Here is a 23,829-nt window from a genome sequence, read left to right as displayed (position 1 = left end):
CTAAAAAGCATTTTCTGACTAAATGTTATTTTCTCAGGTTTACAACTCTGCATGGGGGAAAACTTTGCTATTTTCCCTTGTTGGGCAAGATTGTTATCGGTTAATGTCCCTTTGCACAAAGGAGTTTTCGTGTTAAACAGCATTTGTGTCAGGATGAGAAGGATGATCTGGTGGCTGCAATGCTGGATTCATAATCAGATTGGATTTCTCTCCCCTTCTCTGCTATGCATTGACTAAGCACCCTCTGGGCAAGCCATTTCAGCTTTCTGTTCGCTCCTTTCCCCTTCCATAAAAAAGAGGGTGATGACTATATCATTTAATTTGTTAGAATTTGCAGTTCTCTCTAAGACACTCAGCTGCAGAGTGCACTGCGGTAGGAACTGCTGTATTGCACCGTGTTCCTCCAGTTAATTCTCTTGCTAAACTGACTTCTAGTCCTCTGAAAAAAAAAGTACAGCTTTTCCTATCAAGCACATGTACCTGTTGATTTGGTCTGTAAAAGAGAGAACTAGCGGTACATTAGATTATTGCTCATCCAGATTATCTTTATCAACCAAAAGTTTTTCTTTTTCAATCCAGAACTGATAACTAAAACACTCCTATACTTAATAGATATTATTTCAGGAAAGTATATTTTAAATTAACATTCTGCTACTGCTGACAATTTTAAAATACATGACATTCCAAAACTGTTTGTTTGTCTTGTCTTTCATACAATTTCTTGCCATTTTGGCTAAATATCAAAGCTGTCTGTGTGAGCAAATGTTCTTTCCCTGCCAGCTCCTGTTTTGCTTGTTCCTGAAGTGAAGCATCATAGCAAATTTGTGGCATCACATTCATTTCCTTGGCTATGGGCTATGATGTTGCAAACAACCCTTAGTGAATTCCAGTAGCAGAAAGACTAGGCTGGGCAGGAAGATGTTCCTGTGCAAGCCCAGCGGGCCAGCTGTCAGCTAGTGTAAAGTACCCTAGTTCTATGCAATTCCCATAGAGCAAAGCTGATAAAGATCAGATCTGCCTCAGAGACCTAGCTTCTGTTCCCTTCCATGCTTTGGCTTTTCCGTTTCATAAAAAGGAGTGTGAAGATCCCATGGCAGACCTAGCATACCTATGTATACTAAAACTTAATGCAAGTAAACTTTAAATTAACATTGTGAGTGGTTTGCACCATCCTAATCTCAGGACAGAGTGCAGAGATCATAAGTGGTAGGACTTCCAGGAATCCCACCCTGATGTCAGACAAGGGTGTATACATGAGGACACTAAGAATTGGCAAGAAACCACATTGGTGATCGTCTAAGCAGTACTTGGTATTGCTCTGTTTTCTGAACAAAGTTTCCTGTGCTGTAACAGGAGTCACTACTAATATGTATCCCATGTCAATTTAATACTCCGAGTCAAAATGGCCGGTTACAATCCTCAAACATCTCATGACATTTTACAGCGAAGTGGGATTAGCATCTTGGGAGAGTCCGGTGTAAAGCCTGCTCTGCATACACGTTCCCTGTAGTTTTGGTACTCTTCACTTCTTGGCTCTAGCAATGTAGTTATATGCCCTTAAGGAAATACCAAGCTGACATCCGAATATTTTCAGAAAGTAAGTTAAACATAGTTTGGAGCATTACGGAAGAAAGGTATACATAGTAATTCACCCAGAAAGGTTTGAGGGGACTTTTGTGCAGATTACACGGTTTTTGAAATGCTTCAAAATCTGTTTGAACGCAGAAGACATTTAAGACAGTGTTCTGATGGTTTCCCTTTGATTTTCTACCAAATATAACAGCATAAGTATCTGCCAACAGGGAACTGTAAACAAGATCTTGAGTTCCTTCCCCTCTGAGTGGAACTTACCTTCTCCAAGGGATTAAATGGCCTCTCCACTCATTTTGTTCCCTAAAAGTAGACCAGAAGAACCAAACAACGAATGTTTGATTTTTGAGCTTTTAGTTAATTTTCCCAACTGTAGAAGGAATTTTTATTCTTGTAGGCTCAGTAGTTAAATTAAAAAAAAAAATAAATCTCACTATAAAACAGTGCAGAAAAAATCTTTATACATGATACCAGCAACAGAGATGTATCCTTTGCAAATCTGTGGCTTGTTTGAATTATTAAGCAAATGAACATGGTAAAAAGGCAAGGAGAACATCTCACTAAATCTACTCAGTTCACTTCTTCCTTGATTTGCAGATAGGAATAACAACCAATGTAGCTGTTTGTACTCTACTATGCACGCCGCATTGCAATTTGTAAAATCATCTTGGAAAGATGAATTCTTGCACTTAAAAATTCCTTTATATCTTTGTGATGGAAAGGTGTTCCTTGCATGATTTTTGCAAGTACTAGCAAAGTGTTTTTGAAAGAAAAGCTCACCTCACCAGAAACAACTGGGAAGATTTCATTCTTAGAAGTTAGGAGTGCCTTATCTCCCCTCAGATCAGAAAGAAATGAAGATATGCAGTTCCTGGGGTGACTTCAGGGGAATGCTGTGTGAGAAAGAGAAGTTGTCTCACTTAATTGTACGAAAGAGGCATCAGGAATGTTTGTCAGATTCAGGCAGAGAGCAAAGGGAAGGATGCACTTCTGCATTCCTGTAGACTTGGGAACTCCTCACCAAAGGGTTTTGTGGGATGCAGAAAGTTTGCACGGGCAGGAAAAAAAAAGTTTGCACCAGTGAGAAATCCCTTGCAGGCTGTTAAGTACAGAGCTACCCCTCAGCTGAGAATACTCAGAGAGTAGGAAAGACTGTGGGAAAGTAAGTTATGTGATTATGCATCTGCTTACGGTCCCTGAAAGAGAGAGGACCCTGGATGAGATGGACCATTGGTTTGTTTCCATACAGTCTTAAGCCAGACTCCTCCAATGTAATGCCTCCTCACCAAACATTTTGCCTTAAGAAAGGCAACAGGCTTCTTCTACTCAGACAGCTCAGTGTCTTCTCTGACTCTAACTCACTTTATTTTTCTGTAACGTTGAGGCCTGAACATTATATTTAGCCTGACTGGAATTTGGCAAGTAACTTTCCTTTTAACATTGTTTTTTGTCTCTTCATTGGATAGTTAGATTGTCTGGGGATTTTATTCAGCAGAATGCATTCCCATAAATATATTTAAAATAGACAGAATCACTGTTTGTATTAAGGCATCTATTCAGGTTATTTGAGTTTAGATCTGAATGTGCAAAAACTGCACAAAGGTGAAGATTGCAGGGGGGATTCTCAAATGAGAGGAAGACTGAAAATGTATTGAAAGCTTTTGAATTTGGAAGTACGTGGCATTGTGTACGGTTGCAGTGGAGAATATAATGCAACAACAAAATCATTAAAGTACTTCAAGTTTGGAAGTAATCTGGGTTCTTGGCTTGCATTGCATTTAATAGCTTTACATTTATGGGAGCCATTCCAGTTTTTAAAGGCAGCTTCAGCCTTCAGACTGATTGCACTTACCACCCCAGTGAAACTGCAACCCATTAATTTTTTACCGAAAGGATCTTCCTAGTTTGTCAAACACATCAAGTGAACATTTTAGAGAGTGCAGACCACAGCAGTATGAAAAACAAAACTTTATATTGAGAGGGAATGCTGGATTAGCATGAACTAGGGGTCCGATTCTGTTAATAAGCACTTCAGTAAACTCGCTGCTGCACAAACCCCGTTAAAGCCAGCGATACCACATGTCCAGGTGAAAATAGTCAGGGACACGTGCACTACCAGGAGCTATACAGGTCTCTTGTACTGTCTGTTGTAGCACCCAGAGGCCTGCAGCAGGTCTCTGAGATGGGGAACGGCACAGAGCAGCTGAGCACCGTCCTCCCAACGCATGGCATTGCCTTGTTGTGCCAGCAGCCCAGCTCCCTACACGTCTATACCCCACCACTAGGACCAAGCCTCTCCAGTGTCTAAAACCAAACTCTCGCTCTCTAAAACGTTTTGCACATTTCTATGTTAAACATCTGCTTAGGTGGCTCTGAGACGGTGTGTTTTGGTGTTGTTCGTGTGCAATCTAGTGCCGCTTCCTCAACGCATGTGTCCCTTCCCTTCACAGCCTACTCGACACCCAGCACCTCCCCCGCAAACCGATTCGTCAGTGTTGGACCACGGGATCCAAGCTTTGTAAATATCCCTCAACAGACTCAGGTGGGCCGCTTTCGACTTCTCTGTATGCCTGCAGCCTCTTCTTCTTCAGTGTACTCTAACGTGTCCCTCCGGAGCCAGCTGCATTGCCGCTGTCACTTCACCCACATGGTCTCAGTAACTACAGTGAAATGTCACTTGCAGTTTGTTTGTCTGTTGTGTTTTTTTGGGCTTATGTAGTAATAACGCTGCTTTCGTAACTGGAAAGATCTCTCTTGCTTTCTAAGATATTGCTTCTAGTGCACATTTTGTTCCCCTGGGACTGAGTTTTCAGACTTTGACTCCAAGCTGTACCCTAGGCAGTTGCATTTAATTGCAAATGCAAAAGGAGCTGAGAGAGACCCATCAGGTAACAGTGCACCTTAGGCCCCCGCCGAATCCAACGGGAGATTTTGCCAAGGACTTCCACATAAAAAAATAGACTCGAATTCCTGGCTGGCTGTTTGCATGGTGGGTTTTGAGCGAGCAGGCGATTTTGTAATTGCAAGCACATCTGTTTCCCTACACAAAGAGAAAAAAGTCCAGTTGAGGCAGGCCTATAAAGCTGGGTTAACTGAATTCATAGACCTGCTATGGTCGAATCAGAAGCTCAAGTAAACATTTGTGTTTCTTTAGGAGAAGGACAAGGTTTAAATGTGCTTTTTCCAAGCTGTATCAAATTCCCAGGGTCGATTAAGAAAATAGTTGTTGGCAGTTTTGTTAGCAGCTAATTTGAGCCAGATGTTGAAAAAATTAAGTCTATGCTTAATATCACATTATCATGGGGGAGAAGGTATAAAAAAAGTGAGTAGAAGTAGTGTTTTAGGACAACTTTAGTTTGTAGTTTTAAGTGATTGCTTAACTATGTTACAATTCTTTCAAAGGCTAACATCAAGAAATATTTGTAGTTTTGTTCTTAGCTGTCTGTGATGACTAAAAAGTAGTAATTTAAGTAACTAACAAACTGCGGGGTACTACTTTTAGCTCTTAAAAGTTCTTTCAAATCAGTTATATACATCTGCATAATTAGTGTGCAGATTCCTGGCCGGCCCTTGCCACAGTCCAGTGTATCCATGAAGACAGACTCTTCCTTGTGACGGCTCCAGCACCTATGCTGTCAATGAAACACACACGTCACTCATTACCAAAGATTTTCAGGCTGCAGCCAGATGCCTGTGAACACAATGTGTTTTCTTGCTATCTGTTCTTTGTGTACAATTTGTTAGGGGCTTTAGTTTATAGCTCTGTCGACAGCACAGGTTAAACTGCATTGGATCTCAAACCTCTACATGAAATAGGGTCACAGAAAGTACACCAGCAGCGCAGAGCAGGGTTTTAACTCATCAGGTTCTGATTTTTTTTTACACATTACCAAAACGCAACCTGCACCCCTACTTTTCAGGCCTCTTCCTTTATTTGGTTCATTTACATGACAAGTTTTAATGTGCCTTCACATTTAAATCATATTTCTCCAGTCATGGTGGAAACAACTGAAATGCACACAAATACACTGAAAGCAGGAAACAGGAATGTTAAGGTATACTGTTAAAGTCCTTAAGCATTTGGTCTTTTTCTTCATAGCTCAGGAAACTTGAAACCCTTTGGAGAATGCTACATTACCTTTTCCAAAAGACTTGAAAAACAGCTAGTTGGTAAATTGATTATGTAGTAAGACACAACAGTATTGAGTCTCCAAAATATTTTAAACTTATTTGCATCCTGCAGCCTAGGTTTCCCAGATAAGTTTGTTGACTGTAAACTTTTATCCTCCTTATTTATGACTTAAATCATTTTAAAGTGCTCTAGCCTTACTTTAAGTGCTTCTATGTAATGCAGTGTAGTGAATAACAATGCTGTACAGTGAAAAACAATACTCGAGCATGGCTTTCAATTAAAGTCAAACATGCTGCAGTGGGTAAGGAGCCTGACTTCTAGTCTCTGGCTCCAGCTGCATCTCCATGCTTCTATACATCATTACACCACCACAACCCACTTGATACTAAATATATAATTTATCAGTAAAGCTCACTACTTATTCATGAAACAACTCTGAAGCTGACCATGTTTTAAATCATAGGAGTGAGGTAAAAATACGAACTGCAATGATTTGGGATTTACTTAGCATTCCTCTAAACAAAGACGTGCTTTTGTAATTTTTTTGCAGGACATTAGTGTATAAATTAGGAGGATCACTTAGGATATTTTCAAAATGAAAATATAAAAACAACTAGGACTGTGTTATTAAAAGCAGCTGGGATGGCTGCTTTCCATCAGGATTTTTATAGCACATTCAGACTTGGGCTAAGATATGGGTCCTGAGGACCACTAACAGTCAGGACACACGGCTCCCTTAGACAAGAGGAAGCAGGGAACGCTGAAGGCTTCTGAAAATCAAGCCGGTAGCTAAAATATAAGGGTTAAACAACTTCTTACTGCTGCAACAACAAAAAAAAAATAAAATGAGGACCATATCTGAATGTCTTTTTTTTATGATCAGCGATTTGGTTGCTCTGATTTTCTCTTTCAGTTGGTGGGTCATTTGACTACAGGCACCAGTTATAGATTGTGGTTATTAGACTTAAAATGCTGCAAAGGCGCGTCTGTGCACAGGGATGTGACAGCGGCGTTGTGCAGAAGTCACATTTCCCATACATGGGCATTCGCGGGCTTTCACAGAACATTGGAATAAAATCGCAGATGAATGTACAACAGCATGGCTGGGTTTGAGCAAGGATCGTTCTGTCCTGTGCTGTTTTTAAACAACCAAAACCAGTACATGCCTTTCTTAATGGGCATTATAAAAATTAGCAGTAGACATTTCCATTAGTAGCGTGTTCTAATTTATGTCAGATTGCTTCAAACATAATCCCTTAAAGGAATTTTTTTACCATTTATATAATATTTTACTTAGAGAAAGGCTGTATCAACAAATGTTGTAGCCAGACTACATCTCCGTGACACAAGAGACCAGGAAATAAACTGATTTAAGTCAGTACTTCTGATTCAGTAATGAAAGCCCCAAAAGGGCTGTCGGGTTTGCCAGTTCTTAGCCACTTCAAAACTTTTCAGTTGCTTTGCTTTTTCAGATGCTGCCTTTGCTTACCCTCTCCGTCACTCTGCCACTCCAGTGGCTCACCACATAATTGTCCTATCTGGGGGGTTATTTGAATCTAAATTTCTGTTTGAGCTATTAGAAGAAACACTTGACTTGGCATCCTCCGTGTATGTTGACATAAAGGCACAGGTGTTGTAACCTTTGCTTGATAAATCATTTACTTTTGCTACTTGACTTGCAAGCAATATGGGGGCATCAGCTTTTTAACTGTCTTTTCCATATGCAAATCAGAAATACAGTATGCCTGGGGTACACAGGCTTTAGTTTCAAAAGCAAGCTGGTCTAGATACCTCATGACTAAGTAATATATCTGCCTCTCATATTGCCAGGGACTTGTAATAAGGAGAGCGCTAGAGGAATGGGAAAGTACCATCACATTAATTAGGGACTAACCTATCAGTATCAACAATACTAATAGAGAATAAAGGGGTCTGAGTTTGTTGTTTTTCTTTTTTCTTTTTTCCCTAACCAAGCGATAAAAGCAATTGTGTAACACAGGATATGTGCTCACAGCTTGCGCAGCAAGTAACACTAGACTAGAAACCTGCTCTTCGTAACCGGTTTGCGTTGTCACTCGCTGCTCTAAACGGCCCTGGTCAATCTCTAATGCCCTCACTTTGCTCTGTAGTATGAAATTCCTCTACGGATTATAAGTACTCTGTGTGCTGCAGCTCCACTTCCACTAAACATCGTTTACTAGACTGAGTCCTGTTTGCCACCTACTTACTCTAAATCTTCCTGGAAATTGTACTTTGGATGCTAAAAACAGCTCCCAAGTAACACATGCCTATTCCATCCGATCCCTCCTACCTGATGGGAGCCGTGTGCCCTGCAGGGTAAGGTTACTGGGATGCGCAGAACAAAAACTACCTCTCACTGCAGCCACCTAGGCAGAGGATCAACTGTTTTACCACCTGTAAGAAACTGAATGCTTTTCTTCTCTGCTTAAGAAAGAAAATGCACCGTATACCCTCTTGATCAGCTGCTTCAGGAAAAATCCCTCTCTAATATAAACATACTTTGTGTCAGGTTCATCTCAGATGGTTTCTAGAACTTAGTTAAGCACCAAAAAAAAAAAAAAAATCCCATACATTTCTGTAGGAAAGGATAAAACCATTTGCTAGAAGAACAGAAGTAGCAGCTCTTCCTAATTCTGCCTTTGCAGGATCTCAGAGTTAGAGCCAAGGAAACCAAGGTCTTGTCTGTTCAGACTTCCCCTGATGGGGCCCTACAGCCACCCAGCCACAGTAGCACTCTAGACAGAACTAATCCTTTCTAATGGAAACAATTAAAACAAAAAGCCCATAACTTTACCTAGCACACCACAATGAAGTAGAAGGGAAAAAAATAATAAAAAGAAAAACAAGCTTTGCTGTTTGGACAACAGCAAGCTCGGAAGAACAGCCCCACTTTTGCCTTATAGCCTTAAAATGACCAGGTACTGAAACACTTCTCTGAAGAGTAATGCTGCCCTATTAAGTTAGGGGGGAAATCACTGAAGTTCAGCAAAAGGGATACTATGGTGATAGTGTAAGGAAATTGCTAACTTCTCCAGATCTGCTCCTGTTCTCTGCATTTCCTGAATTAGACAGTGGTATCTTTGTAGCTTCTTTTTTCAAGCTTTTATTTATCTCTAAAAAAGCCACCTCATGCCTCAGGTGAATATACAAATCTAATTGTGCAATTACTTTCTTTTCTAGGGACAAGGGAAAGACTGTTTTACTTCCCCATAATCCTTTTAGAAAACAAACTGCAACCTGCAATTTTTCACTGGCAGCACTTTAAAACAAAGGGCACGCGAAAAAAAATGAGCTTTATGCTGTGTCCTGTAGGTTAGCAGATGTGAGCTCTGTCAGGCAAGGGAGGGAGGCAAATTCCAGAGTAGATGGTCCTTCTGTGATAACAGCCAGTCCGCGCTGCCTAGACACTTAATTCGGAGGAATGCGGTGCAGGTGATGCCCCTCGCTGCGGCTGGAGGCGGCGCGGGCAGGGGGGAGGCAGGGAGGCAGCCTCGCAGGTAGCGAGGGCCGAAACGGTATAGGAGTCATAGATCAAAGTCAGCACCTCGAGTGGGAAGCTAATGCAGCTCCTCCGGAGCTACCGCTCCTGCGGCTGAAACTGCACGGCTGTTCTGTGCCCAGGTTCCATTGCCACCCTATGGAAGAAAGAAACCAGTGCACACATTTTTCTTTTGACAAATAAAACATGTGCTTTGCTTCGCGGGGATTTTCCTTTTTTTCCTTCTCGCTGAACCTCTGCCACGGTGCCCTGCCCTTTGCGCTGTCAGAAGGGGATGCCGAGCTGCCAGCCTCGTGCACAGCTCGTGTTGATGGGCTTTATTAATGAGTACCACAGGCTGCCTGTCCTTTTCTGCCTCTGCACCCTTCCCTCTGTCTCCCGTTTCCCAGAGCCCAGGAATTGCGCTGGGCAGACACGTAGCACCTGCTGGCCCGCGGGGAGGAAGGGCAAGGTCAGGATTTCGTGGTATTGCTGCAGTGTGCTAACAGCTGAGCCACCGCTTCGCTGCACCAAGCAGTTCGTGTCCAGAAGCGTAAGGGGTGTGTGTGGTTCGTACATGGCAGCGGACGTGCAGAGAACATGAGAGGCCGCAGGAACAAGATCAGGCCTTTTATTTTGGGGGTTCTGAGCAGAACTATTTATAAGCCAGGCCAGCGCTACTTGTTGCTCAGGTGACTGTTCCTCCCCTGGATAGGAACACTTATCCCGAGGGCTGAAGGCACCACTTGTGTTTGAGCATGAATGAAGATGAAGAACACTAATTTAGAAGCATTTGTTTTAATCAGCTCAGTCCCCCGAGGACTACATATTCCATAGGGTAACCTCACTAGGCAAGCACGTGTGGCTTTGGAGGAAACTTAAACTACAAAGCACTTTTAAGCAGGGCCTCGACTACCCCTCACCTTTTCTTGGCCCATAGCAGAAAATGTAGTGGCAGCTTCACAATGTGATTTGAGCACAGGAATAACGTCTGTCCTGGGTGGAGAACAGAAATTTGAAGAGACCAGCTCTAACCACATTCATGGTGTGTGGGACTGCTTCTTTCCAGAGCTGCTGAAGTTAGAAGGGTCGCTATCCTCCCAAAGCCAGCAGAGATCTGTAACTTTCCGTATCAGAGTGGGAAGCACAGGCTGCTCTCCTCTGGCTCTCCCAGCAGAGCTGCAGTGTCCGAAGCAGCAGCTGAGTTTTAGATTGCTCCGGGGCGTCTGTGGGCCCTATGCCCTTGTGGATTGCTTACCTACTGGAGATTTGTCGTACATACGGAATGAGAGACCCAAAATGGAGATCAGAGGCAGAAACGTTATAACGAACAGTTGGGTGTGTGAAGAGAAAGGTGTATGTGTGACCACGTAACTTATACCAGTTGCCTGGGCTGAAGGGCACTGAAGGAGGATGGGTTCTTGTGGGCTTAAGCCCTACCGTGACCACTGGAAGTTACAGTGCCTGATCAAAAACCGTCCTGCTGCAGAACCAATGGCACCAAGCTACTGATACGTGACCTGAATGCTATTGCTGTCTTTCACTTTCCACCCTCCAAGCAGCTGTAGAGGCCTGACCCTGAGGGTGGTCTGGAGATGGCTTTAAAAATGTGACACAGGTCTACAGAGCGCGAGCACAGCAAAAGCAGTGTCAGTCTCTGTCAAGCACCAACAGGTCTCAGACCCTGGGAAGCTGAAAGAAGATTTCAGATTCTGCCTTTGCTTTGTGCTTAGCCGTATTAAACTCGCTCTTCGCTTTTGTGGAAATTAGTCAAGGAATTGTGTGCTGACTCCTTTGCTGAGTTAAAATTGAGATGGTTCCACCATGATGGGAGCAAAGAGCCTGCGTGCAGTCATGGTGCTCTTGATGTGCCCCTGATCACATAATAGCTCTGTAGCCACAAGTCCCCAGTGCTGCACGAGTGTGAACGTGCTGCTCTGATCACAGCTGCTAATGACAGTCCGGTGTGTGCTCCACAGAGAGGAGATACAAAGGTGACCAGAAATCAGGGTCACTTCCCAATTCCCATTCCCTTCAGTGTCTGTTCAGCTCGGTGCACAAAGCCCATTTAATTGAGCTCTCGCGCAGAGGGGCAGTATGAAATTTCACTCTCAAATCAGTTCTTAAAAAGCAGCAGAGAACAGTATGCCTCAGGAAGAAAGCACATGTTGCACTATAAAGGTAAAGGTTCATAGAAGACAGTACCGTCATATGGCCTTATCTTCAAAGCAGGTTGGAGCCCAATCAGTTCAGAAATGCCTGGGTTACTCCTCGGCAGGGGTGATCCTTTTTCCTCTGCTTTTTCTTCCTCCTCCTTGCAGGCTCCAGCGAGTGGTTCAGACTTTTTTTTTTTTGGAAACTAACACTAAGCATCCTATTTCCAATAGATATAGCATGCAATTATTTAAAATGGACATAGACGAATTTCCCAAACTAAGCTATTAAACTTACTGCATTTTCCCCCTCTTTACAATAAACAGGAAGCCTGTGCGTAAGGCACCCTTTCTGTGGGTTTTATGGCCATTACTTATGCTCCACAGTGGGGGAGAAGAGAGAGAAGAAGTAAGTGTGGGCCTGGTGGGAAGAGTTGGCAAATGCAGAAATATGATGAATGAGCTGGAGAGATTTAATTTCTTACTAAATTCTCTACAAGCTGTGTAACCTTTCTTTAGCTAAACAATTACTCTAAAAGGCAATGATTTTCTGCATTTTCATTGAAAAGTCTTCATAATAACAATGGCCTATGTTCTCCTTCTTGAAGAACTTCTGCCAAGAAAACAGTTTTCTTTTTTCCATTCAGCAGGAAACTGTCTTATTTTTTCAGTCTCCTATTCCCCACTAACATGTATTTACAAGGCCTACCGCTTACTGCATGGGGTGGGAAGAAGCTTCCCCTCTGGCCAAATCATTTTGGCCTGTCTCCTCCACAGGGGCTCTTGCATCTTGCTCGGAAGAGGAGTGTAGCCACTGTCAGAGACACAATACCAGACCCCAGTGACCATTTAGTCTGACAAAAAGTGACAGTTCCTCTGCTCACAGGTACGGAGTGCGTGGCAGGGGACTCCCAGATTTGTTTGTCCGTGGCCAAGTGGCAGCGCTCGCTGCTGTAGTGGAGGTCGCGCTCCAAGACGGGAGCAGGTTTTGACCTTCGTGTGGTGGGGGAGACACACACCGGTTCTTTCAAATCCAGGATGCTCAAACCGTGGCCAGGTTGTACACCTTGTGGCTGCGTGCCATCAGCCACCCTGCCCCAATGAGTAACTCAGATGGGGTGCTGGTCCTCGCTGAACCACACGCTCCTGTGACCACGCGCTTTCCTCCTGCGGAGTTACACATTTCCTCAGATACCCACATGCAAGTGTACACACACAGACCAAACATACAAGTGTAAAGCCAGATTATAGTTACGTACCTCTTACTGCTTTTACTTGACGTAGCTGATTTCCTGCCACCCCACGCCCGCCCCCAACCTCCATTGCAGATAATGCTGTATTGGATTAGTCTGCCTCAGTGCTGCATCAGGTCCCGGATCGATTTATTGACTCTGTCAGAGTGGCTAGTACAGTAATTGTTACAAGAGCAGAATGGAAAGCAAGAATGTGTCCACATAAAATATAAAAATGACGTTTTGTTCTTTCTTTCCTCTTTCGCCCTATAGATCTTTATGTGTTTACACAGCGGAGGGCACTTTACTTAAGTTAATCAGTTCCTTCTACATTATTAATTGCGACAGTTAGGGTGCTACGTGGCGGCAAACGTATTATTGAAAACATTGATCTCACACTCACAGTGTGGACTTGAGTAGGTTTTGTATTCCTTCCCTTCTTTTGCAACTGCTTTAGGGTACTATCAAATCATATTTCTTTGACTGACAATACACCATCAATACAATTGATTTCAGGGAGGAGAAGAGAGGTGCTCGTGAGAAAGAAAGAAAGAAGTGTGCCGACCTTTAGGGTATTCTGCAGGCTTGGAGAAGGTCTGATGGAAGTTGGTAATCACAGTAATTACATGCCTGGCCTGATTTCTCTATTTTGTAAAGAGTATTAATTTAAGAGCTAAAGTTTCATGAGTGTTGAAGATTTGCAGAGATGGCATGATGAGACCTTTTAAAATCCATGTAGAATGTATACCCTTAAAAAAAGACGTACTGACTTTTTACAAGGGTTTTGGAAGTGCCTTTGAAAGACATTTCATGAAAGTTCAGCTTTCGCAGCTGATACCTATATGAGCTCTATAAATTCCACACAGCCTGACAAACTCCAGTAGGTGTCACATGTGACCTGGATGGAAAAGGTCAGCAGCTGAATTTATGGCTTTTGCATTTACTGGAACATTAAGATTTTTGCCAACTGCCATATATACTTTTTAACAATTCTGCAGTCAAAGGATTAGGACCACAATGTACAGTGAAGGTCAAAAAATAAAGGCCACGATCCCTACAAGCTTCCAGTGGGTAGGCATTAAGTTTCCTCTGTTCTAAGAACCACCTTTGCTTAATGGTCTTAACAGAGAGGTCAAGGAATAAACAAGCTTCAGAAGTGAACGCCTTACAAAGTAGACTATCTTGCTCTGAAATTAATAGGAAGTTCCATAAGAAGGGAGAAGATGAGAAAGATGAGAAGCAGTTTCTTAATGGAGAAGGACTCTCCAGTTTGCAGCAGATTCATGTTTGCAAGACAGCGAGCATCACTTCTCCTAGTGCTGGACCATCCTAGACAAATGTGAATAGCATGCAGAGAAAGATTTGGGCTTCTAAAGGAGTAGAACAAAACGATATGGCAAAGTTACTGTAATTTTATTAAAACTTGTTTATATTTTAAATTTAACAAAGATGTCTGTTCTTAGTGAGGATTACTAACAGTGTGCCAAGATTTAGCTTTCAAGTTTTACCTGGTTTTAGTGTGACCAGTTCAGAACAGCTAAGTGTATTGGTTTTTTAGGTAGTTTTTTTTTATAACATATTCTACTTGAACAGAGGTGGAACTGGAAAAGTTTAATCCAATAAAAAAGATATTTTTTTAAAAAATCTAATATTAAGAAATCAAGAGGCTAAACCTGAACATATCTTGTTGGCTTAACTATGTAGCCTTTAGTTACTTTGATTATTAATATCCAGTCTTGAAAACAGTATTGACATTGTAATCATAATATTTTTAGGCATCTTCACTCACATAAACCAACTCTCACATTGTCTATACAAATACTAGTTATTACACATGAAGAGATGCAGATAAATATATTTCAGAAGTCAATCAAATGTAATTTTAGTTATGGGATAAAACTAACAAAAATCACTACCAATAAAATGCAGACTGAACACAAAAATTTCTGCACTGCTTGGAGCAGCTTTATACAACTTTAGATACCCTTTTGTGCATTTGCTATAACTTTGTCTTTTTAAGTGTGGCAATAGAGAAGGTATCTTCCTAAAAAAGAAAAAAAAAGATACCAAGTTTGCATGTGGGATTTGTTCTCTGTTCATCCTTGCATGTGCTAAACAATGAGTTTTGAGATCTTTCAAGAACATTTTTACACATAACATTTATTGTTTGGCTCTCTTTCCTTTATTTTTTTAAACAATAACAAACAAAAAAAAAGTACTTTCTTGTAGTCTTTTGGGTTAAAGATCACATCTGTAAATCTATGGTATTGGACCTGACTGTACATTCATTGAAGTTGATGAGAGCAGGAGATGGAAGATTTGCTATTGGCAAGAGTTTGTTTTAGAAATACAATAATCTTTTTGTTTGATTGTATTTATATTTTGCTTATAGCTATGCACAATAGAGTAAATCTAGTCTTTTTCAATTTTTAAATGAGATAAGGGTTAAAATTCACAATCACTTTATAGGGGGAAGGCTTGCACTGTGGTAACCGTGTATCTCTAAAATTTTCATTTTGTGGCTGCAGGGTAGTATCTCTCAGTGATTCCAAAGCAATATTCCTTGATGTAGAGATGGGTTTAGTTTGGGTATTTCCCCAATTTATTGGTCTCATCAGCTGAAAGTACACGACAGGTTACATTTTGCCCGGTTCGTTCCCGGTAAGAGGGGAGGCTCCACAGGCAGTTGATAAACTCTTTGTGCTGGTAACAGCAGTGACGAGGGCAGAATCCGTCCCAGGAACTGTAGCTGCTTTATCACTTCGGATGATGTTGTGTGAGTCAAAACAGAGCTCAGGTCCTCCTGCAGTGGCTGGAGGCTTTTCAGGAATATGAGGAGTAAAAGTAGTAACATCTAAAAAAATATATGGGGGGAGAGCTGCAGTTCTCAGCACAATGGAGCAGCTTACTTACTGAGTACAAAGAGCCACTTCTACACAGTCTATTTTCAGAGAAAAGCCCCATATTCAGTGACTCATAAAAGCGAAGAGCCACCTTTTGATTTTAAGTTCAAGGTTTACATTAGTAATTTTGTCTGTTTTCTCTGTTAGTATTAATTAAATTGAGATAGTTTAATTAGTATTACTAAATTTGATCATTAGTAGCAATCCATTCTGCCCGCCATACTGCACAAATATGATGAAGCAGAAATAACTAAATTGTTTAATTTCATCTCACTTAATGACTTTACACTCCACCAGGACTTTCACTGGCATCTCGCAGTATGTGTGAAAATCACTCCCCGCTAGGCCGAGACCCAACTCCCTTTCGCCAGCCACGTCTCATACGTCCCCCCCTCGGTTGGAGGCAGATAACGGAGTTATCTGCGTCCTTTCCGAGCCCCGGTCACCCAGATCCTGTGTCGTCCCCACCCCGCCGGCTCACATGGAGCTGGACGGGGCTGCTGGGCTACCACGTCCTGTCCCTGGCCACCGGGTCATCGCCGTGTAACGTGAGAAGCCCCGGCATCGCCGCCGCCGCGCACCCGGGCCCGAGGATTGTGCACGGCCTTGAACTTTCCTCGGAGCGGTTTGTTCAGTTTAGCGAGGTACAAAGCATCAGGAGAAATGCAGACATCAAAAGTTCTCGCATTCAGGAGGCTTTTTGTTGTTGTTGTTCGGCTCAATGCCCTCTCAGTTTTCTTTTTTTTAAGGGCAGATTTGGGAAGGGGGGGGGGGGTTCAGTGCTGAATTGATTCGTTATTCCTCCAGCTCGGTGTCTCATTTTAAGGTCAATGTGGCAAAAACTCCAGACTTTCCCTCATGCCCCTATTCCTGGCCATGTTAATTTGCGGATGGTTTGGGTCTCCTTGCCTAGTACACCTAGGACTGCAGAAATCCTGGTCCCTCTTCCCTTCCTGAGGTCTCTCCAATTCAGCCTTCCTCTGCCCACCTCAGACAACACCCTGTCGCCTCGACCCCCTTGTCCCCAGCTCCCAGGCTGTCCGTCTGTCAGTCCGCACAGCCCCGTCCCTCCTGCCCCGCTGCCCCTTGCCCTGGTGTCCCCCCCGTTCCTGCCCTGCCTTTATCGGCTCGCTCGTGCTGCCTTTGCCTTCCCGGCGGCGCGGCGTGACTGCTCATTTGTCTGCTTCACCCATAGACATTCGGTGCCGGGCAGAGACCAGGCACCAAAGCCTTTTGGGAGGATTTCGGAGCCTGGTGCGGAGCACTCTCTCTCTCCCTTCCAGTTCAGGTTATTAGTTCCCCTCCCCGCACTTTCCTCTTGCTCTAATAGGACTCTCAGGGCAAGCCAGAAAAACAGCTCAAAACTCCCCTTTGTGCCCCAAAACTATCCCAAGAGCGGAGCTTTCGCTGCAGCTCAGCCCTGTCCCCTGGGCCAGCCCATGCAGGCAGCTCCCTGCAGCAGGCAGGGGCCGGGGGCAGTGTGTCTGTGTGTCTGTGTCCGTGTCTCTGTGTCCATGTGTCTGTGTGTCTGTGTCCGTGTCTCTGTGTCCGTGTGTCTGTGTGTCTGTGTCCGTGTGTCTGTGTCCGTGTGTCTGCGTGTCTGTGTCTGTGTGTCTGTGTCTGTGTGTGTGCGTGCGCGCGCTCAGGCTGTCTCGCTGCAAATGGAGCTTGGGAGGCCCAGGCCGGGGGTTGATTTTTTTTGGATGACTTTCCCTGATTGTCTAAAGCAATAAAAGTAAAGAAATTTTCGGGGGAAATGGTGGTTGTGGGGAGATTATTTTTGCAGTCCTGATGCAGGCAAAACTCCTGAGGCTTCGGGAGAGTTTCGCTTGCCTGAGGACTGCAGGAACTGGCTTAAATTGAATAAAACTGTAAGTACAGTATGGGGGACTCGGTAACAAGGAGTTCTGCAAAAGCAACAAAACCAGAGAGCACAATGAAGAATGGAGCGGGTTACGCCGCGGTGAAAGTATGTACTGGTTGTTATAACACCGTGCCGCTAGAATAAATTATGTCCCTTTAAAAAGTAATACTTTAACTGTGGAGCTATATAGAGACAATTAAGACGATATTGTTCTCCTCATTTCCCTGCCCCCCTCCTTCCTCCCTCTCTCTGCAGTAGCTCTGTGGAAACTTTTAATGCTGCAGCTTGAAACTTGGGCCTCTGGGTCTAAAATGCCTGAGAAAGCACTGCGGGCTCTAACTGTAAAACATTCCTTCGGCGGGCCCTGGAAACAGGGCGCGCTGGCGCAGGCGAAGTTCAGAGGGATCACATGTAAATGAGGGCTGGCTATAGACTCCCGAGGAGCGTTTTATTTCGCTTAAACCTGAACTTGAACTTGCGAACGCGCTGCCGGAGCGGGGCCTGGCAGCGGGCGGCCGTGAGGGGCCGGGAGCTGCGGGGCTGGGGGCTCCAGGCTTTGTGCCGCGTCCGGAGGCGCCGGCCGAGGAGGGGGCCCCGGCCACCACAGTTTGGGGACGGGGGAACAGCGGGCGAGGGTGTTGGGGAACGGGCTCCCTGAGGCTCCCGAGCGGCTCGTTTCTCCTCGCAGAAGGGTGGAAAGTGGCAGCGCGGCACGTTTGCCGTCCCAGCCTGCGCCGAGGGCTCTGGTGGGAGCCCCTTGCGTGAAGTTATAAGCGGATCTCAATCCGGATGTGCACTTTATTTCACGGAGGGAAAGAAATAAGTGAGGTTTAACTGTTGAACTGTTGGCACTTCTGAGTAAATTTAACCGTGCTTCTAGAGGATAAAATACAGGGCGGTCTCAAAAGTGAGGCAGAAGGAGTGCAGAAATTAAAACCCCTTTGCAGCGTATTTACTTTTAAATCGCAATAGCAAATGCAAACCACAGAGCAGCTTTTAAGGCCTTTTTTTGCTCCTTCGATAAAACGTGTACTGATATTTCCTCTTCCCCTTGCACAAGACCGGGGAGGCGAGGAGCAGCTCACGGCCCCGCCAGCAGCCCCAGGTGAGGTGGGGACGGTGCGGCCACCACCAGGCTCTGCCCGCAGCTGGCACGGCCGCTGGGCACGGGGGCACCTTCCCCCCAGCTGCTTTTGGCTGGTGGGACGTATTTGGGTCATTTCTGGTGACTCCCAAACAATTTTGGCTGTGTCTGTAGCAAAACTTTGAAAGGATGAATGGGTGAAAAAAAAAAATCTTTTTGGCAGTTACTCAGGAAATATCTACAAAGATGTCCTTTCTGGAGCAAGATATTATTTCAGGGTTTGTGTTAGGATCATTTTTATTCTGTGACAGCGCATAAAGAGACCAGGACAGAGCAATGAGGTCTGGCATAGCTAAAATCCCTTCTGTGTGTGTGAGGTTATATAGTTTATCAATGCAGAAACCACCACGGGCTTTGCAAAGTAAACAGCTGGCTTGATTCTGTGTGCTGCACTTTGGAGTCATCTGTGGGATTTAAATGGCTAGCCTGCGATTTTTGGAGTAGGGCAAATATATATTTTTTTTTCTTTTAAACATGTCAAAAGGGTTTTGCAGCCATTTGTTTTCTTAGTTCCTTTATTTGTTAGGATTTTCCTTTCTGTTTCATTTTGGTTTATTTTGCTTTTGCAAACGTCTTCGCTGCCACCAGCGAGACTCCAAATAAAATAAAAAAAGTTTCTATCCCAGTCAGAAAACCTTATGGCAGCGACAAATATCACAGAAAGCCATCGTCTCTCTCAAAGATTTCATCTCACCATCCACTTAATCCGCTTGCTGTACCTCAGATCTCAAGTAACTTTCATACTGTGGGCTCACTTTAATGGATAGAATCTATTTTTCATGAAAAAGCAGGAAATAAGCTGTCTTTCGTACAAAGATTTACAAAATGTAATCATTGTTGAAATATTCTCTTTGAACTGCCTTGTCCGCAGGGGTGTCTGGCTCCCAATACCCCCGTTTCTTTAGAACACCCTTACAAGTTCTTCTGGTAGATCAGGTACACTGGTGGTTCTGGTCTTTGATGTCTTGAATGAATGAAAGAAAAGCATAATAAAAGAGAGCTGTTGATCAAGCATAAAATACTCTTTAAGCTGACAGAATGGCAGAGTTAACACATTCTAAGCTGCTTTTAGGTTTTTCCTTTTTTCCTCACATTTTCCTGTGCTTTGTGTACAGTGGGGGTTTTTATTTTTTGAAAAGTCTCTGATCTATGTAGTATGCCGTCCTCTAACAAAAAACCGAAATGGGATTGTTTCTCTCTCTTTCTCCCCTTCTTTTTTTTTTCCTCGCTCTTTCACTCAACTATCTTTTTTTTTTTTTTTAACAGCAAGGGTTACGGTTTAGCATTACTGCAGTGAGCTTTCAGAGTATGACGAAGTTTAGCAGTTATTTTGAAGATTTCAAAGTCAATTTACTAATAAACAAACTTGTTCACTTAACTGTTTAGAAAAGCGGGGGCAAAACTTTAACTCACAAATTGTTTCCAAAGTAAAATGAAGATCCTCTGTCCAAAAGCACAATTGTAAACCGAAAGAGCGACATAAAAATGACCTCACTGTGAGAGAACTTTCTTTTAGAGTCAGAGAAAAGGGAAAGTTTTCTTCCTGTAGATCTAATTTAGATCTTAAGTTCCCATACATTATTTATACATCATATTCAAAGTGCCAGCCTACTCTGCTTGCTGGATTACATTTCAAACATTTGCCATTGATAAGTCTTTGCTGTATTATATTCAGACTAAATGTGAATATGTCATAGCGCAGTCAATCTTTAATCCGCTGAGCTTCAGGTTCGGGCGGCAGGGGGTCCAGCACTCAGAGCATTGCTTTATACTTGAGAAACATCTGGGGCCAGCTGGGACACTTTACTGGAACATTCAGATGTCTGGAACAACAGCAGGAGTTACTGTATGAGTATGTTTTCATAGGTTTGGGGGGGTTTGGGGTGACTTAGTTAAAAACACGAGCTATTCCCAACTTGAGGTTTGAACCCGAGCAGAAATCTTGCCTGAAGTGAGCTTGTTGGTCCCAGGAGAGAAGTGGTTTGGACTACTATACATTTTTAATAGTCAGCAGGCAGAAGTCCATATTACAGAATTATTGCACATAATTTAATGCAGTTTGCCACAATTGGCATTCTCGCAAAAGCTATTGGATGCAGAGCTACTGTACACATCGCCTGGAGACTAGTGTCCCTCCCGGGACAGGTTTTATCTTCCTCGAGACAGTATAAATATGCTCGTAGTGGGGCGTGTGACTCTCCTGGGTTTGGATTTTGGACAACCAGAAGATTCACTCACTGTTTTATGTCCCTTTGGGGATGACCAACATGCTACTTATGTCCCTTTTGGTATTCCATTTTGGAAAATATAATTACTAAATAATTAATCCCAGCTCTAAGAAAATAACTTGCATAGGCACAAAGGTGACCTTGTCTTCAATATTCACCTTTCGGTTTACACAGTAGGATCAAATTTCATGCCTGGAGAAACTCTGGAGAAACCAATAGAAAAGTGGGACGAGTGCAGGCACGGGTGAAGTGGATGTGGTTGCTCTAAGGGCAGGAGCCCTCGCTCCAATTGCACCAGAAGCCGAATTACCACAAACTTCACTCACCCTGGCAGCCTTTTTGAAACCATATCAAAGCCCAAGTTCTGGCCTCTTACTTTCAAATGACCTGCCATAGGGAAGAGCCTTGCCGGCACCTTTCACAAGGCGATGTCTAACGGACCAGCTTGCTACCTAGCTGTTTACATTCTCACTTTATCTTTAAAACCAGAAGGGCTCGTTACCCCGATGCGCCATCCCAGGGTTAATGTTTCTGATTGCCTTGAAGTTCTTGCAATGACCGAAATGTCATCCCCAAACAAAACAAATGAACTGATGCGCCGTGATGAATCCTTGCAGGTGCCCGGCGGTCGTGGTTCAGGTTCAGCTCTGCTGCTCAAACAGCCTCTTTGCCGGCAAGCTCTAAAGCTGCAAGGTTGTTGTTTTTTTTAATTCAGGCTCTTATCAAAGGTGGATTTCCCCGCCTAGGACGGAGCAGTGATAACTTGCTGCAGCCGTGCCAGGGGCAGCAACGGCCGTGGCGCAGCGGCAGACGTGTTTGAAGTCCCGACAGCTGCCGGCGCTCTGCCGGCACCACGCACCAACCCGGCCGAACCAGGCTAAATCGTAAAGAAAATGGCCGGAGCGGAGCAGGTCTTAGCCCTAAGTGGATGAGGTGAAGAAAAATCTCCTGTGTGTGGAGTTTGTCAGAGTTTCAAATGTGTGAATGTCCTTAAATAACCCACATCGCCCGGAGAAATAAGCCAACTGTCACACCCAGTTCTGGATTCCACATTAACAACCTCCTTCCGCAGCGTTAAACTTTGCCCTTGAGGACTTTTGTTTAACTTCTTAATTTGAAAAACAGATAGGGCTGCTTTACAACCTTCACTTTTTGCGCGAACTGAAAGGCCTCATTGTTAGCGCAGGGGATGTGCAGGTAGAAGTAAATTTAACAAGTTTTCGTTTGATTGTCTTTCTGTTTGAAAACGCATGAGCCGTGTTCGTGGCTAGGCTTGGGAGCCGGGGGTAAAACATGTCGCACAGGAAGGCTGTTTTAAGAAGGTTTTTATAAACAATGGGCCAGTTTCTGCGTTCCTGACGCAGGCAGAAACTGCTACCGAAGTCAATGAGGCACTTTCAGCTTTTCTCCTTTTAAATATCCTGAATCGCGGAGCGCTTCCTCGCTGTTCTTCCAATACAAAGGACCCGATTGTCAGAAGTTGCTGAAGGATTTTTGTGTGTCTGTGCTATCTTCAGAACAGCATAAGAAATAAATAGACTCCCGCTATCAAAGACACATAATTGCCATTTCAGACTTCCTGTTTAGGATTCAGTCAAGTAGATATTGTTTATGGTTCATAAAACCTTACTACTGTGAGGATTCTCAGATACTGGCAGTATAGAGTTTCAACTTTCATGGTGCTGTAAATTAGAAAAAAAAAAAGTGTGATAATACTCCTCCGAGAACAGTAAAATAGAGCTCTGCAATGGTTAAATGGAATTTTATAAGCACATTCAGTGTGGAACTGTTTTGCATTACATGAGTTGAATACCTTAGAGATGACACACATCTGCAGGCACTTTATTAAATCCTTAGTCAGCACTTTTCGACCTGATGAGATTACTTCTTCATTTGACTGGAGAAAGGGAAGCGAAGATCTCGTGCCGGACTGCAGAATTCTTTCTGATGTTTCACCTTGAGCGCCAGGGAAGGACAGCAGGATGCTCCGCAGGACAATACAGACCTGTGGTGGCTCTGACAGCGGTGCGGCAGTAATTGCACTGAGTAGGACCTTTAGCTCCAGTGGATTCATTTAGCTCTAAACTTGCTGGTAGAATAGTACTGCAAAGTAAATAGAAAGGAAATAAAATACAGGCTCTTTTATGAAAACGCGAGGAGATCATATCGTCCTGACTGTATTGTGATAGTGCACATGATTTAAATGGAGATTTTAAATTAAGAAAGGCAATACGCTGTTCTCCGGCTGGGTGTAGTTGGATAGATTACAGGACGTGAAGGGATAAAACGCATGAGGGGGTTCGACGGGAAAGCCCCGCTCGCACCATGTTGTGCAGCACCCTGAAAGAGAGCAAAAAATAAGTCAGCAGTCCCAAGGTACAGACCTGGGCTTCTCCCCCCCCTGCCCCGAGCCCCCTAACCGTGCAAAACACTCGGCAGATCACAACTATCAGAGCTCCCGACACTTAATATGCTTCCCGGACGTGTTCATTTGAGGCGCTGAGGTCTCCTCTCCCCTCGCAGGAAAGTTTCACAGGTGCTTCAGAAGGACAATGGAGTTCTTCAGACATAATCCGGGAAGACTTAGACATGTATAGGAGGCTTGAGGGGGATATGAGATCTTAATATTAGAATGATTAGTAGAAAAGGAGGATCATTCTGTGTGTGCATTTCAGCTGTAAGACGCTCTAAATTAAAACGGTATCCTGAGAGCAGTGCTGGTGGGATCTGATGAGTAAATGCACTCTCTGTCTTGCTGTTCTGCTGCCTCAGCCCATAAAACATTTCATCAAAGCCGGGCTGCAGGAACAGCCAGCGCGCGGTGCAGCTGTTTGCGAGGTACTTGGAGTTTGGCTCCTTTAAAAGCAGCTTTTCAGTAAAGTCAGTCCGGAGCCCCTGCACGGGAGTTTAAAAAATATCCGTGCAGTTCGGTTTGATCCCGTAAGGGTTAATTAAGTTTTGCATCGGTATTAAGGCTGAGCAGTGTCTGCAGGAGTCATATTGACACCCTGGTGCATGGTAACTCTACTCCTTTATTGACATGTTGCTAGTCAAGAGCACAATAGCACTCTGTGTCTGCAAATC

The 23,829-nt window shown here is 43.7% G+C and overlaps 1 protein-coding gene across 50 annotated transcripts in view; it reads left to right on the top strand.

The window, feature by feature from the left end:
* Nucleotides 1–23,829, top strand: part of NFIA (nuclear factor I A) — a 352,158-nt gene that overhangs the window by 318,523 nt on the left and 9,806 nt on the right. For 31 of the 50 annotated variants that reach the window (XM_080603195.1, XM_080603150.1, XM_080603162.1 and 28 more), the window contains one exon: nucleotides 4,041–4,132. The exons of the other annotated variants lie outside the window; for them this stretch is intronic. In XM_080603195.1, coding sequence (XP_080459321.1) covers nucleotides 4,041–4,132 — 92 coding nt within the window. The remainder of the gene's footprint in view (nucleotides 1–4,040; nucleotides 4,133–23,829) is intronic. 50 annotated transcript variants of the gene reach the window in all.

This window comes from Anser brachyrhynchus, assembly GCF_964034855.1.
Source record: "Anser brachyrhynchus genome assembly, chromosome: 8".
Lineage (NCBI taxonomy): Eukaryota > Metazoa > Chordata > Aves > Anseriformes > Anatidae > Anser > Anser brachyrhynchus.
Note: the sequence above shows the minus strand (reverse complement) of the source record. Positions and strands in the feature narration are given on the sequence as shown.